The following is a 17940-nucleotide window of genomic DNA, read 5'->3' on the forward strand; positions in this document are numbered from 1 at the left end:
ATGTCAATTTTGATTATGGGGCAATTGGTATTGATTCCTCCAGGAAGACCAATATGTTGAGAAGACCATATTATGCAAAATTTGTTTCCAATACCTCTCCGACCATATTATGCAGATTTTGCTTCCAATACCTCTCCGGGATCAACTCGCATAAATGTGAGCATTGACCCTGATTCGACTGTTTTGGATAATGCCAATGCCACTCTCAATGGTTTAAAGATCATGAAGATCAACAATGATGTTGGGGGTTTGGATGGCCTGCTTTCTGTCCGAGACATTTATTTCGGAAAATGAAGTTGACAATCGTTCTTGGAGTGATTGTGGGCAGCCTGACAGCAGTTTTGTTGATAGCTTTGTATTATTGTAGCTTTGTCTTTCTGACATTGAAAAGGCGACACCATGCTCATTTGTTACTGCCATTGCCATTATATGGAAATTCACACACCATGAGCAAAGTTTCAACTACTTCTGAGAAGACCAGAACTGCCAGCTTCATCTTTTTGACAAATTCAAACTTGGGGCGTTTATTCACCTTCCAAGAGATATTGGATGCGACCAACAAGTTTGATGAGGGTTTGCTTGTCGGTGTAGGCGGCTTTGGCAAAGTTTACAAGGGAATGATTGACGATGGCACCAACGTTGCTATCAAAAGAGGAAATCCAATATCGGAGCAAGGTCTCATTGAGTTTCAGACTGAAATTCAGATATTGTCCAAGCTTCGACATCATCATTTGGTTTCTTTGATTGGGTACTGTGATGAGCTCTCTGGAGAGATTGAGATCCATATTCAGGGCAAAATTCCAATTCTAAATCCATATTCAGGGCAAAAATTCATGATTTTATATATAATTGCGCAATTGGATCCATATTTGACCAAAAAACCATAATAAACTTGTTAAAACATGTAAAATAGTGAACGGATGGAGTCATACCATCCAAAATGAAGTAATTTGACCCATTATCCATGAGTGTCCAAGTTGTTCGTACATTGTCATCAAACGATAGACATTTGGAACATAGCATTTGAGTACGATCCAAACTAATGTTGTTCCGTTCTTTTTGTTCATTTTGTCCAAACCTGGACAAGCCATCAAACAAGCCCTTAGTGTATCACAGTCCATCCGGTCAATATCAGGTGCAAAATTTTATTAAAAGAAGCCCCGTTCATTTTCAAAGGCCACAAGTGCACTGCAGTCTCCACTGGACCTCCAAAGAAAGCAAGCGGTAAACAAGGAAAACAAAGCAAGAGAAGAAAAGCGCACGTTAAGAAGACCCTAAGCGCTTCTTGCAGTAGACCTCCAAAATAAGCAAAAAAAAAAAACAAGAGAGAGAGAGAGAAAGAAGAGAAGAGAAGAGAGGAGAACGGAAGAGAAGCTAAGTCACCGTTCTCTCTCTTTATAGATCTCTACGGCGCCCGCCTCTTTTAAATATAGAAGAGTCCACGCTCTCTCTCTCTCTCTCTCTCTCTCTCGCTGCGATCGGGGGAGAAGAAACCCTCCGCGAGAATCGGATTCATCCTTCCGAGTCGCGATTCGCCTCCGTCCACTCTGCATCAGTGGAGATGCTGTCGAGCTACATCCAGGACGGTCTCGGATCGGCGAGGCAAGCCTGGTCTCGGCTGCCTGATTCGGAGAGGCCGTCCGAGGATGTCGGCGGGATCGAGTTCGCGAGGCTCGGCCGCGGAAGCGGCGTCGAGAGCCTCGACTACGAGATCGTCGAGAACCATGCGTACAGGGAAGAACAGGTCGGTGTGCCCTCTCTCGCAATTCATTACCTTGGTCTGGTTTTGTTTTCTTGAAGCTTCGTTGAGGGTTTAGATTTCGTTGATCTTGATTTTTTTACGGTCGAAGTTAAAGATTTTTGTGCTTTTCGTGGTTTTCGATAGGCGCAACGGGGAACGTTGTATCGGTGGTACTACGTGATGGTGAAATGGTCTTTTTCGCTACTTATCGGAATCGGTAACACAAGATTTCCCTTCAGTTTGAAGATCTGGTCTGAATTACATGTTTTGGTTCTTTTCTTTTTTCTCTTGTATATATATTTTTTTGCTTTTTTATGAAAGAAGCTTTTCAGTAGGTGTTAGAAATGGATTGCTTCATTGAGAAATTGTTATGGGTAGGCGGATATTCGTCGAATTGGTGTTTGTTTTGGAAGAAAATGAAGAGAGGCATATCAGAGATGGAAGTTTGCGCGAGTTCATGTAAAACAAATTGGCCTTTGTTGCTCATTTGTCAGTGGGTTTGCGCTTAATTGAGTAGGAAATTGAGTAGGTTTTAGTCAATGTTGTTTGAAACTGTCAAGACACATGGTCCAGATTCACGATCCGTGATCCAAGTCCATCAGGGATCAACGACTAAAGGCAGCAGGTTTACGAAAGACTAATGATGAGAGCAAAGAAATCCAATCCGAGGAGTTGAAGTGTGTTGAGAGCAAATCCAAAGAGGCCTAGCAAGCTCGTGCAACGTCTCTTGATCTAAAATCAAAGAGACTCCCTATGTTCAAGAGACTCCCTGTATTCAAAGCTATGTAGTCAAAAGCGGTAGGTGGTGAGCCCCTAAAAAGACTAGTCAGGGACTAGATACCTCAATTAAAAGAATAAAAAATACACAAAATATGTAAACAAACTGCTAAAAGTAATAACAAACATGTATACAACATTAAATCAATCAACAATAAGCAATAAACAAAAAAATAACATGTAAAATGATTATATAGACATATGCTTACACAAAATTCATAAAATTCCTTAACAGAATCATGCTTTTACAATTTTACCGAAACATGCATTTAGATTTCAGAGAAACATGATAAAAAAAGAAAATTCAGAAATATAGTTATATATTAACACAAAATTTACTATAGGTATACTAATACTGTAATACATACAAAAACACATGCTTTAACTATTAGTGCACATATATATATCCTCTCTTTATCACACTCTCACACAGCCAGAAAAGAAGCAGAAGAGGAGAGGAGGAAAAGAGAAGAAAATAAGAAAAGGGGGCTGAAGAAAAAAAGAAGCGGAAGAAGAAGAATAAGAAAAGGGGCTAGAGAGGGGGGACTAGAGTAAAAGAAGAGAAAGAAGAAAAGGGGGCACAAGAGGGGGGGGTGGAGACAGGAGGAAAAAGAAGGGGCAAGAAGAAGAAGAAGAAAGAAGAAGAAGGGGGAGGGAGAAAGAGAGACAAACTGACACACACACACACAAAGAGAGAGAGAGAGAGAGAGAGAGAGAGAGAGAGAGAGAGAGAGAGGTTGATGATGATGAAGAAGAAGAGGTTGGAGCGACAGTGGTGGGTGAGGGCGATGACGGCGGGCGAGGGTGACGGCAGAGGGTTGAGAGAGAGTGTTTATAAACCCTCGATCTGTTAAAAAAAGAGAGGAAAAAAAGGTACCCCATCAGGGGTACCAGTTTTCCCGCCTAGGCGAAGACAAATTAAGCACCTTAGGCAGGAAAATTGGTACACCTGATGGGGGTGAACTAGGAATCATACGGATTGCTAGGTTCCCCATTGACTAGCCCTGACTAGACACCTAGTCAGCGCCTTTGGCTACATAGATTCAAAGTCCTTTTCTATTAAACCATTGTAATAGCTTCTCTATAAATAGTGAGCCTCTACCTTACGTTGAATAGAGAGAGAGGAATAGGGGCATCGTGGATTAGGTTATTTCAGACCGAACCACGTTAAAAACGTTATGTGTCGGTGTGTACGTGTGAGTGACTCTTCTTCCTAGCGTGTGTCTGTGTGAGTTTTTTCCCTTTGTGAGAATCAACATCTTGCTGTGTTCTTGTTTGCCACGAGCACATCGATTTCTTTATGGTATCATAGCTCTCTCTTGGGCAGTCATCTTAGCAAGGGTCTTCCTCTTTTCAGCCTGCTCGTTAAATCCGTTTAGCCCGCCTACACGATTTGTGATAGAGTCACCGACTTTTGAGATAAGTTTGTCATCGTCAATTTTGCCTTCTTCTAGCTCTTTCCAATATTTGCTCTCCACAAAATTAACTTCCTAAAATTACATGTTATGGGACTTGCCTACCTAGGCCTCTTTGGCAGTCCGGGTCTCCTACAACAGACGATTGGGGACCAAGGAGACGCCTTTGCCCTCCAAAGAGCATAACTATTAGTCGGTCGTGTGTACCTCCTACACTCTCTAAGGTAGACTAGGGTTCAAATGAACTATTAGGTGTCATGACACTGGGCTTAACTAAAACACCGAGTGCACTCAACACTGGGCTCCTTAGCCCTAAGCTCCACTCTGGCTAGCTTATCACATTGCCTCACAAGGCATGAACCCATACCCCTAAATTTTCCTAAGGTGCAACTAGATATAGCCCATTCGATCCATCTTAAGGTACATACTCCCTTTTAAGGAGCACCCAAGAGTTATACCTCTTTAAGGATTAAGTGTGCATAAACATGTCTATTATAAACTTAACTTGGTGCTCACTAGCACCACTGGTTCCACTGAACCTGTCTCACCTTCGAGCCCAATGAATGCATGCCTTACAACACATCACATGCCACATATCACACTATATGATGCATGAAACTCATTTCAATATAGCATGAAACATGAATTACATAAAATAACAAATGTATGCCTATGCACACTACATTACCCATTTATCATGCTTAAAACTCCGATAACATACAGTCTCATATATCATCATGTATAAATCATCAACATGCTTGCATACAGTATAAACATAAAATCATTAGAAAATATATGATTAACATCCCATATCATAAACAAACATAAGATTTTAAACAATGCAGGTTCACAAGATATGATATTGTCCTAAACCAGGGACTGCATACATTAGAATTTTACGCTGTTCTATGGTTTGTTAGACTATCATACTGAACATATCTGAACCCTTGAAAATTCACAGTCATACCAGAGGGTATTAGCTCTCATATCCAAGTGATAGCTCAAAGAAAACCAATTTCGTTTGCCTATAGAAATTCACGGACTAGAAATTGTTTTTCTGTTCTGTCAGAACCTGACAGAATTTTGCTTTATAAATAAGCAGTCACCAAACCCAATCCGAGAGGAATCTTAACCTCTCAAATTTTTTATGTTTGCTATACTTATTAGCGTTTAAAAGCACCTGATTTTACAGAAAGACTCCATTATATGAATTTTCTAGATTTTCTGGACCGGACCATGTCTGAGACAGTTCCAAATCTAGATTATCTGTAGAATCCTGAATTTCACCTAACTTGTGTGAGGCACTAGGATTCTCAGATAACGAATTTGTTTTTTCTTTTATTTTTCTCAGATTTGTCCATCTAATGACTATAACATATCAAAAAATCAGCCATAAACACTAAACCATTGATTTATTGGATTTTCTGCAATATCGACTATTGAAATCTGCTATGAACACTGGACATAATTTTTTGTCTTGTGTTGCAACAACCATAACCCCCAATTCTGTACCACCATTGGGGCCTAAATTTTTTTGACACACCTCACAGATGTTTAGAAGGTCTCCATAAAAGGATTTGCCCAGAGGTGATTCGATTTGAGAGCTATAATTATTATATCGCAATGAATCTGTTAGAAAAATCATGACAACATGTGCATCATAATACAAAATATCCTAAATATAAGGAGAACACAAGCATCAACGTGTAATATTGATTTTTAATCATGCATCAACCATATACACAGTACCTATGCTCCACGTAGACTCATAAAAACGTCCGATGATCATAAAACATGCATCAGATCTTAAACTATCAATATAACTCGTGATTTATGCACATAATATATAGTTTAATATGCTAGAATGCTAAATCTTCATACAACACTTAAAATTAATTTGCATAAATACTTTAAACACATAAGAGAAAATATATATTCATTCGATCATGCTGGAAACAACAACATGCCAATTTTAAATCATGTAGGAATACAAAACTATGTGTTTTACACTACCTGATTTCTCGGTTTGGCTGTTCGGGCATAGTTTTACTGAAAGCGTATTTTTAAATCCGTTTCAAAGCATGATATTGATTTAAAAACAATTTTTAAACCCTTTTCTAACTTGTTCCAGATCTGATCCACCATGGACCAGCCCGTGGAATTGACAAGATGCATGATCTATGTGCTTGCATTCGATTTATGTTATGAGTAAGATGAATCCTACTTTAATCGTGTTCTCGGATGAATTAATACCTTCGTCTCTCGTCTTAGCACATTGGAGCAACTTTAATGGCTGCTGTAAAAGCTGCAAGATAGAAAAACGAAGAAGATGGTAGAGAGATTAAAGAATTCTAATGAGAATGGGAGAGAGAGAACTAACTTTGTTAATCCTTCTTATGAGGACCTTTATTTATAGATGGACTTAAGCAAGAGTCTCATTTCTAATATAAGAGGTTAATATCTATTAATCTCTTTTATTAATAAAATAAAAAAATAAATTATGCGTCCTAAGTCATTAGATTTTGAAATTAATTAAGTTAAAGAAGAAAGGTGGGGACTCCTTACCCTGGCTTGGGCTCCAGTGACAGGGTAACCTTATAGGAAGGCCTACAGACTCAAAGTCTCAACAAAATTTGACGTTTAAATAGTCGATTCGATAGCCTTCAAAACATAGATCTTTGTGATTGTCCCGGACCGAGCTTTCAGAATGGGGCACGTGCAGTGCGAAACTCTATTGAGTGGAAAATGCATCGAGTGTAGGAACACGCGGTATGTGTTGGCTTGATCGGTGACGTGCGGTGGTAGCATGACATGCGATAGGCAACGATATCGTCGTTAGTGCATTGCTGTGTGGCGGCACAGACGTGGAGCGTTGTTTGGTTAAGTAGTGCCAGCGGATCAGAGGATGTTGCCTTTGGAGATTTGGTTAAGGACCTCTCGGCTTGCAGGATGTCCCACGTGTAGCGGTTGGATGCACGGGGGTGCGTGTGGGTTAGGGCTAATTCCCTCAGGAATCACATTAGGTAATTCCAATCGGGTATTACGGTGACTCAGGGCTAGGCAAGAGAATACCTAGGTGCCGACGAATGTGTCAACATATTTCAGGGATGCCATTGGACAATTCTACGATGTACCATAGTGTGGTTGAAGCTCTCCAATATGTCACCCTAACTCGGTTGAACGTGGCTTTCTCGGTCAACATCGTCTTTCAGTTTATGCATGCTCCTACCACAGACCATCGGGCTGTCGTCAAGCATGTGCTTCAATATCTCAAGTTCACTATTCAGCATGGGCTACACTTCTCTCCGATTGCGTCTCCCTGACTCTCTTGATGATCATAAGTCCACCTCAGCGTATGCGGTGTACCTCGAACATAACCTTATTTCGTGGAGCTCCAAGAAATAGTCAGTTGTGTCCCGCTGTGTACCGAGGGAGAATACCAGTCTGTTGCTAATGCAGCTGCCGAATGCATGTGGCTTCAGTATCTTCTTCGTGAACTCGGTTATGAGATTCCAGTATCTCCCATCGTGAACTGTGACAATGTTTCTGCTACGTATCTCATTGCTCACTCAACTTTTCACAATCGCAGCAAGCATATTGAACTCGGTGTCCACTTTGTGTGGGACAAGGTTTCTGCTCACGCTCTTGCTGTTCAACATGTGTCAACCAACGATCAGCTCACCGATAATCTCACCAAGCCTCTTGCTGTTCCACGGTTCAACTATTTACGGTCCAAGCTCAATGTCCACCCAGGACCGTTGCACTTGTGGGGGGGATATCAAGACACATGGTCCGGATCCACAATCTGTGATCCAAGTCCATTAGGGATCAATGACTAAAGGCAGCATGTTTATGAAGGACTCTAATAATGAGAGCAAAGAAATTCAATCCAAGGAGGAGACCGGTGTTGAGAGCAAATCCAAAGAGGCCTACTAAGCTGGTGTAATGTCTCTTGATGTTAGAGATAAAATCAAAGAGACTCCCTATGTTCAAGAGACTCCCTATATTCAAAGTCCTTTTCTATAACCTCTTCCTCATGTTGAATAGAGAGAGGAATAGAGGCATCGTGGACGTAGGTCATTTGAGACCGAACCACGTTAAAAGTGCTTTGTGTTGGTGTGTGCGTGTGAGTGGCTCTTCTTCCTAGCATGTGAGTTTTTTCCCTTTGTGAGAGTTGACCTTTTGCCGTGTTCTTGTTTGTCAGGAGCATGTCAATTTCTTTAGAAACAACTGCGAGCAGAAGACATTTGAAGCAGAAATGCGAGAATTTGTGTCAGGCATGCGTTGATGAGTGTGGCAAAGTCGGATGGTGTTTATATTTTATAGCTCCATGCTGTTTAGGTGTTTTTTTATTACGTTGATGATGATTATTCCTTGATCGAGTGCCTGGATGGCTGGTATATAAAGGACCTGACAAAATATGTTCTCTCATTTGGTGATTGTGTTTTGAACTATAAACAATATAGAGACTCGTACATTTTGTTTATCATCTTCTATGAGACTCGTAAGAAGATTGACACATATATTGAAGGGGATACAAGTACATAACCTATGTCACATGGGTGCGGGTGCGGTGCAATTTTAAAAATTTTGGACACGGGGACTCGGCTATATATATATATATATTTAAAAATATATATATATAATAATAATAATAATATATCTTGTGTGCATATATGTGGATATTGTCCTCTAAAGTTTGGCACCAACATGAGTGTTTTTATAAACTTTGCAAATTATACTTTTGCCCTTGCAGAAAGGGGGGTCCGGGGGCTCCCCCCGGCGTGGGTCCCGCTGCGCGGTCAGCGGGCGGGGGTCCGGGGGGGCCGCCCCTGGCGGGGGGTCGTAGGTGGGCAGCGCCCCCCGGATTTTTTTCTTCTTTTGGGGCTTATGTTTGAGACTCATGCTATATATAGATTTTTTTTAAAATATATATTTAAAAGATCTTTTTTTTGTTTTTTACCCTAAAAATGGATAATTTTTGGACTCAGTTAACGTTGACCGAGTCCAAAAAAGGATGGACTCGGCCTCGATGCGTTGACCGAGTCCGACTCGGCGTTGACTGAGTCCGGGCCGTGTCTGAAGCCGCACCCGTGTCGGGCCGTGTCGACTCGGGTGCGACGCCTCCCTAGCCGAGTCCGTGTGACATAGTACATAACTGTATAGTGGAGTTGTGATGCCCTACAATGTGACATTTAAACCTATACAATCCACCATGTATTACAAAACCACAAAAGTTACACTTTACTATCTCTTTCGAAGGTATCCCTACATCCACCAATTTGCAATATTTCCATGATGGATCATTTGAGCCACAACCTCCACCATCCATCGACCTTAAGGGTGCAATTTTGATATTTTAGAATACAAAAATAGGTGATTTAATATGAAAAAAATAAAAAAACTAAGATCAATAACATATTTAAGACTAAACAAAAAGGGCTAAATGCAAAAAAGAAGAAATAAATTAAAAAACATCAAAAGAAATGAGCTTTACCCTTGGTTTTGATGCTTAAATCCCTCTTCCAACTTCAATCTCACACAAATCAAACCCCTAAGGCTCAATTTTGGGGGTTAGAGGTCAAAAAATGTGTGTATAAGATGAGAATAGGTGGATTTAGGGTAAACTACACCATTATGACTCAGTTTTGAGGGTTAGAATTAAATAAAAAAAGATTGTGTAGGATGAAAATGAGGGGTTTTAGGGTTCAGTTTTGAGGGTCAGAAGCCAAAAGTGGTTGGGTAGGACGAAAATGGGTGAAATTTGAGGCAAATCATGCTTCTAGGTCTCAGATCTAGTAAAAGTTTCAATTTTTATGGTGGATTTGATCTCAAAATAGGGTTTGTAGGCTTAGAAAAGAGGTTTGGGGAGGGAGAATATGAAAAGACGATGTCATAATGACCCTTGGGGGCTAAAAAATGGACCCCATAAGTGGCCGGTCGTCACTTTTCCGGTGCCGAAAAAGTTAAAAAAAGTGCTTGACTCTTATGATACGGGGTGTATCATACGATATGGTACAGTATGCTACATCCATGTATCATACGATCCATGTCGTATCGGTAATCATACCGAAAATGATATGGGTCTCAAATTGAATCGGTGCCCCCGTTGATATTACGATATATGGTATCGTATCGTACAATATGATATGATAATGACAACACATGCAAAAACCACAAAGTTTCAAAAGTGAGTTGTGTTGCTTATATTTATACCTTCCATTTCTCAAACTGGTACCTCTTGGAGCTGGTGTTGGGCGCTTTGCAGTGCTGCCATCAGAGATACATGTACACTATTTTTATTTATCGTCGTGGTGTAATTATTTTATGAGATACAGCTCTCATGCCACTTTAACCTATAATTGAAAAATGTCCATGTTATTATTTCAACTAGTATGTTGGAAAACACCAATTTCATTGTAGGTATGATAAGCAGGGAAATTTTCTTTATTCTTGTTTTGCTTTTCTAGAGATGCAGATGTTCAATCAGCATATACAATCAAGTATCTTTTTTTGCTCAAATAACTATACCCTTTATCTTCCCTGATAAAACAAGACTGCTTGCGGTTACATAGTGGATGGTCTAGCTGGTTAAAGGAGGTGATTTACCATTTATTCAGAAAAGCTGTGCAGGCATTGATTGAAAATAATATAGGTTGTTCCCTCGGTCTCACAAAGTTAAGGAGATGTTCTGGGATTATGAATGGCAAACTGCACTTTTAATGATATTTTTTGATGTTTCATTGTTTGTTATTATGATTTCTTTTAGATTGTTGACAATCGGAGCCATATGCTGTGATATGCAAATGGATGGGCATTTATAGGTCCTAACTGATCTTTATAGGATATTTTTCTTTTTCGAGGAGAAAAGCTTAAAGTTTTTGTTTCATCTTTGAAGTGGAAGTTTCATATTATCATTCTTTTTGTTTTATATGGCTTATTATTTGGGCTTTCAGGTTTATCTCTTCTCACCAGTCTTCTGAATGGGCCATTTTCTGCTGTTCCATTATTTTGTAATTTCAGGCACAGGGTTGGCTGCATTTTTTATCAATCTTGCTGTTGAGAATTTCTCAGGATGGAAGTTCTCAGCAACTTTTTCTATAATCCAACACTCATACCTTGCTGGTTTTTTGGTTTATACATTGGTCAATTTGGCTCTGGTCTTCTCCTCTGTGTATATCGTGACAAACTTTGCACCTGCAGCAGCAGGCTCTGGTATTCCTGAAATCAAGGGTTACTTGAATGGTGAGCCATATTTGTTTCATCAGCTTAGGCTATGATGTGTGTGTGTGTGTGTATACTATCATTTATAGATAACTGTTTGATAGACATCATTTTCTACATATGCAGGAATCGATACACCTGGGATCCTTCTTTTCAGAACATTGATTGGAAAGGTGTGCTTGACCTGTCTTTGTTTTTTTCCTTTCAATTTTTACTATTTTACTTTCTAGCTTCTGAGCATTCTCTTTTTGTCTTTTTGAACCTACAGATTTTTGGAAGTATTGGTTCTGTGGGAGGTGGCCTTGCTCTAGGCAAGGAAGGGCCGCTTGTTCATACTGGTGCTTGTATTGCATCTCTACTTGGGCAAGTATGTACATATGACGCACTAGAAATGCCAATCCAAATTCAAATAGCTATTATCCTGAAATATTAAAATTTGATAGGTATTTAGGATTACATTCTTTGTAAAAGACTGAAATTTTCTGAATGTGAATTAGAATTTTGAAGAGACAAAAAGGTTGTGCTGAATGTGCTCATAGAAGGTTGTGTGCTTGTTGGATTTGCTGTGAGGTGTCCCACATTATAGGGAAAAAAGACATGTATAGTAGCAGAGCTGGAACTAAGGAAGATGCGAGAAAGAAATTAGAACCATTGAGAACAAGGAAAGGACAATAAAACAAAAACCTACCTGAATAACCTGCCTTATCAATTGATGTGAAAAAAGTGGTACCATCACACATTACCGAGTACATTAATATGTAATATATAAGCCAATAGGCTGGTAAACCTGTGTAACATACAAACAAGTAGCTTCATAGATGCATCCATGGAGAGTAGGCACAAAAGATAGAGGAAACTAAAAACTTCTTTTTTTTTCTTAAAGTTCTAAACAAGAGAGTTACAACAATATATGGGAGGCAACTTCCCTACTCCTCACTAACAAACAAAAACTGTTGACTTTAACAAAGAATGGAAAAGTACAACAATACCCCTATAAATAATAAAATGTACAAGAGAGAGAGGAGTAGCATGCAGAATAGTTTACATTTCTCAGCACCCCCCAAACTGAGATGATGCAAGAGGAATCATCCAAAGTTTAGAAAGTGACTTAAAATGCAATAAAGCAAAACTCTCTCTCTCTCTATCTATCTATCTATCTATCTATCTATATATATATATATATATATATATATATATATATAGAGAGAGAGAGAGAGAGAGAGAGAGAGAGAGAGAGAGAGAGAGAGAGTTTGGATCTGGATCATGTGTGGATCTATATTAGGGTTCATATAAAAAAAAGTCTAAGTGTAATTTTTGAAAAGGGGGGAGGGGGAAAGAAATTTTTATTATAAAAGGGGAAGGGGTTTCTCGTAACCCCCTTCCCCACTGTGTCTCTCTCTCTCTCTCTCTACATGAAGGAGAACGAGGAGGAGCCAAGTGAGGACCCCAGCCCCACCACCTCTCTCTCTCTACCCGATGGAGAACGAGGAGGACAAGACGAAGGAGGACCCAACCACCTCACTCTTTTTGGGTACAAAGAATGAGAACAAGGCGAAGAAGAAGAAGACAAAGGATGAGGAGGTTGGTACCTTTCTCTCTCTCTTCATCTTCCTCTTCTCCTCGTCTTTTTCTTCCTCTTTCTCTACAATTCCTCCTCTTCTTGTTGTCGAGGGTGGGAAGGGGTTTCAACGAAAAAAAAAAAAGAATGTGGGTTTTGGGTTGGGTCTTCGTTGGACCTGAGTCACCCGACCCAACCCACAGGCCCGACCCGTACTCGTGCCGCACCCGGTACCCGTACTCGTGTGAGGCCGTGTCGACACGGGTATGTAGGTTGTTTTGCCGTGTCTATGTGACATAGCTTATAGCAATCACAACAAGGTCCTTATGGTGGTCATATTATGCAGCCCTATCGCTGGCCGTCTTCGATCGCCGACCACCTCCTGTGTTTCCTTCCGCCGAAAAAGAGGTAGGGTTCTGTATTTTTTTTGTGGGCTATGGCATGTGCTCGGGTGTGTGCGTGTAAAACCAAAAGGAAAATCCCCAAATTGGAGGATTTCTGTCAACCCTAAACTGGAAACCCCAAATCTACGATTTGGGGTTCTAGATTGTTATTAGGAAGGGAATTATGGATTTCGGATTTCCTGATAGTAGGATCTCTGTCCTACGATGGGTTTAATGGCAGGGGTGGGTTACTCTGAGTTTTCGATATTCATTGGAAACGAGAAAGAAAAGAGAGAAGAAAATCTGGTAACCTGCGAAAATTTGTCTTGGCATGCTATCTAATCCAAACGTTAGGGTAGTTTCTTTTTGTTTCCCAAATGCTAGATTTTTCGTGTATGTGGGTGTGAAGTCTGTGGACCGAATCTGTAGTTTTAAATATTTGCTTAGCATAATACACCCTTTGGATGGGTTTTGGTGTGTATTGTCTGTATGTTAAAATCCTTTTTGCTATTTGGCTTATGTTAATGGTTTCAGTCACCCACTAGGTAGTTACAATGGAGATTAATCTGTACAATTTAGTTTTCAATGTTTCATGTCTAGCATGTTGTGTAATTTACGTCCTATTACGTGATGTTGGGAAATTAAATATGTTAAACTATGATTGAAATTATAAATTTTGGTGCACCACATTAATCATGATATGAATGTGGTGACTTTGAGAAAAAGGTATTTCTGGGAAAAAGTTCATGCTTGTGAAAGTTGTATATGCACTCTTTGTTTAACAGAGCATGCGTGAGAACTAGAGCTATTGAATTCTGTGTGTTGCAAAAAAAATAAAATTTGATGTAAGTTCTGGAACTTCATCTCATGGGTTATTGAAATATTCACAGCATAGGGATTTTAGCGGGTTTGACATGTTTCATTATGCATCTTACTTAAGCTGTTTTAAAAATCTGTTACGGCAATGAATGAACTTGCATCTTATATAACTGCACATCTAGCTTTGTATGTTACCCCAAAGGTGACTGCATATGTGTTATGATGAGATGCATCTGAATGGAAATTCCTGCATTTTTAACGGACGTCTGAATATGCCTATGTGCATATCCTCCTTTGATGTACACACTCTGCATAATGTTAGACAGTGGCAAGATGCACCTTGCCAAGCTTTCTTATGATGACATCTAATTTGAATGTCTGCATTTTTTTTAACAACCATACGATAGTGCCTTGCAATGTCAATGGGCAGCAGGGAAACACTCAGGTTTGTTACATTTTCAGTATACACCTGAACGGGGTTGGCACTTCTAATATACATCTGACAGAAGCTACATTTCCAATATGCAAAGAAAAAAATAAAATAAAATTTGCAGGGCTATGTTTATGGTCCAATACTTTCTTCTTAATGCAGGGCTAATATGTGATGCTACCTATTTGTGAAACACTATGATTTACGCTTTAGGGATAGAATGAACCGTAACTTGATATAGAAATGGGCATATGCGCAAGTTGTTTATATCTGAAATTATGTCATGTAAGCTGCTGACATTCAAATATGGAAATGTCTGAGTTTTGATTGCTTTTTGCAGAAGAGATGTGAGACATATTAAAGAAATGTCATTTATTGAAATGATTTGTTCCATGCAGTCAAGTTATGTGAATTACTTTCCCTTGTCCACTGCGAATTCAAAATGAATGATAGGGTGTTTGGGAAATCTTGCCAATGGGCAATATGAGTTGATTACCCGATCTGAGTACTTGGGCTATTAGCTTGTGTGCAATGACAATGAAACTGATAGAAAACCTAAACTTAAATATTGCATGCCTGACTGATTTAAAGGTACCGGGGCATCGGTGTTTGTGCTGTAGAATTTGTAACATGAGAAATATTTGATTTTTGTTAATATGTTATTGCTTTGGTACGGGTGCATACATGATATGAATGTGTGCAGTCCTGAAATTTCAATTTCTAGATCCGGGTTATGTTCATGTGGGTGGATGTTAACATATGTTATGAATGAAAAGTTTCATGTGCCTACATTTATAGGACATGTTTAGTTATCGTGCATTTATGAATTGGTTTCAAGTACATGTGCATACATGAAATCGATGTGTGTTTGACATGTACAATCATGCATAAATGTTCTCATGCACTTATGAATTTTGGATGAATGCAAGTGTGTTAAGTGATTACATGAAAACACTTGCACATGGATGGTGAACACATGCATATGATTGTGGTAGCTCATGCACATTGTTAAATTGGTTTGAATGGATATGCATTTGGAAGCATGTTGACCTCATTGTATACATTACAAGTTATGATTTTTGCGTATGATGCATCAATGGTATAAATGAATCATCACAGGCCTGGAGAGCCTTGAGCCTTGGTTTTCTCTTTCTTAAATTGTTCATATGCATCGCAAAAATCATACTTATACCATGATTTTAATTGTACTGTTCCTAATGCTAATACTGTTCATCCATGTTAGGTTGACATAGGTGCTCATGTACGAAATTTACGAAATTTATAAGTTCTGCATAGTGATATGTACATGTGATTGATCTTGCTAAGCAGTGGTTCATTGTCCTGGTTATGCCATCATTATTATGAGCATGTGTTGTCATTTAACTGCCAAGTTATTGATATTGTGCAATTAATGTACGCATGTACACTTGATAAAAATGTGTAATTTATGTGTACATGCATACACTCGAAGGAGATATGCATTGGTGGATACACGTATGTGATGGAGGTAGCACACATAGTGAGAATGCATATGATTGAAAAATGACATGCTTATAATTGAGTTTATGTTTGTATGAGTGCACATGCTTTTGGCACTTTGGCCTAGTGTTATGAATGAAACACTACTTTGGTTTGATTATGTGATACATCGATGGCCTAAATGGACCATCATCGGCCTGGAAAGCCGTGTGTTGATTCCTTTTCATATATGTTTTGATTGAATCACTTAAACCACAAAAGTTGGTATGCCACACTACTACACTGTTCTAGTTGTCCTCACGGGCTGGAGTCCCATAAGGGTCCCCGTAAGGGAGGATGCGGGTGTTCATTTTACTTTTGCATATGGTGTTGCAAACTTAAAGAATTGACTTTAATAAAAATACAAGAAATAAGAACAATGTAATATATGTTTTGAGATATTTCATCTGGAGAATGGAGATCTTAGAGATCCAGTCTTGGGGAGACTGTGAGGATACAAAAACTCCGTGTGTTGAAATTTTGTTCCTTGAATCCGATATTGAGCTTCCTTCTCCTGGCCACAGTTTTAGGGAGAGTCCGCCACTTGATCTGGGGGTGGTGTGTTTTGACACAACTGTTGTTTTGGTATACCAAGGAAGTGACACTTGTGGGCGTGAGTGTCCCTTGTGTCCCCGCCATTAGATGTGGAGGTCTAATGTTCCGAAGGTGATTCGGTCGAGGGCTAAGTGGGAACCCAGTAATAAAATACAAATTGTGTGCTAAGCTACCCTGAGAACCTAACTTGACCTCGGGGATTATACCCGTTGGGTGTATCCGCGGGCAATGGTAATTAAAAAGATGAACTTAAAGTTGTATGCATTTAATAGGGCTTCCATATGAAAAGAAAAAATGGAACTTAAAGGTAAGATAATAAAATGATTCATGCATTGAAAAAAAATCATGCATTTTCCTGTTATGCACATAAATGATGCATATTCATGCTATGCATTAGAACATGCATATGCTATCTGTTCTCTTAATTGTTATATATTTGGTGGATGCGTGATGTTAACTTCTAATGCATGTTAAATGCCTTATTCTACTTGAATTGTAATTCATAGTATTGATTAATGTTCTTTTATGCCTAATAGATGCATCATGTTGTATGAATGCTTACCTGAATTATGTGATTGTCATAATTGTATTCTTCTGAATCATTACATGAATTCATATCTATGGTTATGAGATATTTAAATACTGCTAACAATGTTACCTGTAAGAAAAATTACAGTAATTCCTACTTAGACAGTTGTAGTCTAATTCCTATAAATTTACCATTTTCAGGTGAAGAGTAGAGTTTATGAGCGGCTGCAGGATGAGGCTTCGATCGAGATTTTGGATTTACTGTTCTAGAGATAGTTCGAGAAACTCTGATGTTAATTTTCATTGATATTGAAATAAAATAAATGTTTTGGTCTTGCTTTCCTTGTAATGTTCCAGAATGCTTAACCTTATAGTATGACTTGTTTCCGCTGTTTTAAAAAAAAAATTCTTAAAATTTCGAGTTAAAATTTTAGGGCGTTACATAGCAGGTCTCCTCACTGGGTCTCAGAGACTGAAAAACATAAAAGTAAGGGTGTCAGAATTATAGATTCTGCGTACGAGTCCCTCTAATGAATCAAATAAGTAAAAAGAATATAAATAAGATTCATGCAACATTTTTAAGGGATATAATTACAATAAAATCATTATTCAAGTAATCATTTTTGTAATAAAGAACAATTATTAAACAATAGGGAATATTTATCATGCATTAAAGAATTATTATCATGCATTAGAGGGCAGTTATCATGCAACTATCATATAATATAAGAGGAAAACAAGTAAATATGCATGATCTAATGCATAACAAAAATATGTATGATATCAATGCACATGCATGAGTAAATTATTATCTTTATCAAAGTTTTCTTTTATATGCATGTCTCTATTAAATGCACACAATTTTTGTTCTTTTTATTACCATAACCCGTAGATACTCAAAACAGGTAAACAATTCCCGAGGTCAAGTTAGGTTTCAAGTTGTAGCTTAGTACACAATTTGTATTTTATTAATAGGTTTCATACTTAGTCTT

General features: G+C 38.7%; 1 protein-coding gene across 5 annotated transcripts in view; it reads left to right on the plus strand.

Annotated features, from left to right (window-relative positions):
• Positions 1 to 1244: 1244 nt before the first annotated feature.
• The window catches only part of LOC149828014 (chloride channel protein CLC-d-like), a 59891-nt gene continuing 43195 nt past the window's right edge, over positions 1245 to 17940 (plus strand). For 3 of the 5 annotated variants that reach the window (XM_090019800.1, XM_090019802.1, XM_090019803.1), the window contains exons 1-5: positions 1306 to 1744; positions 1886 to 1958; positions 10957 to 11178; positions 11284 to 11330; positions 11426 to 11524. In XM_090019800.1, the coding sequence (XP_089875926.1) occupies positions 1562 to 1744; positions 1886 to 1958; positions 10957 to 11178; positions 11284 to 11330; positions 11426 to 11524 (624 nt within the window). In that variant the 5' untranslated portion in view covers positions 1306 to 1561. Of the gene's footprint in view, positions 1745 to 1885; positions 1959 to 10956; positions 11179 to 11283; positions 11331 to 11425; positions 11525 to 17940 lie in introns of all 5 variants that reach the window. The other 2 variants (XM_090019804.1, XM_090019801.1) reach the window with 1 other exon arrangement.

This window comes from Nuphar pumila, chromosome 10, assembly GCF_984573655.1.
Source record: "Nuphar pumila chromosome 10, dmNupPumi1.hap1.1, whole genome shotgun sequence".
In the NCBI taxonomy this organism is placed as follows: domain Eukaryota; kingdom Viridiplantae; phylum Streptophyta; class Magnoliopsida; order Nymphaeales; family Nymphaeaceae; genus Nuphar; species Nuphar pumila.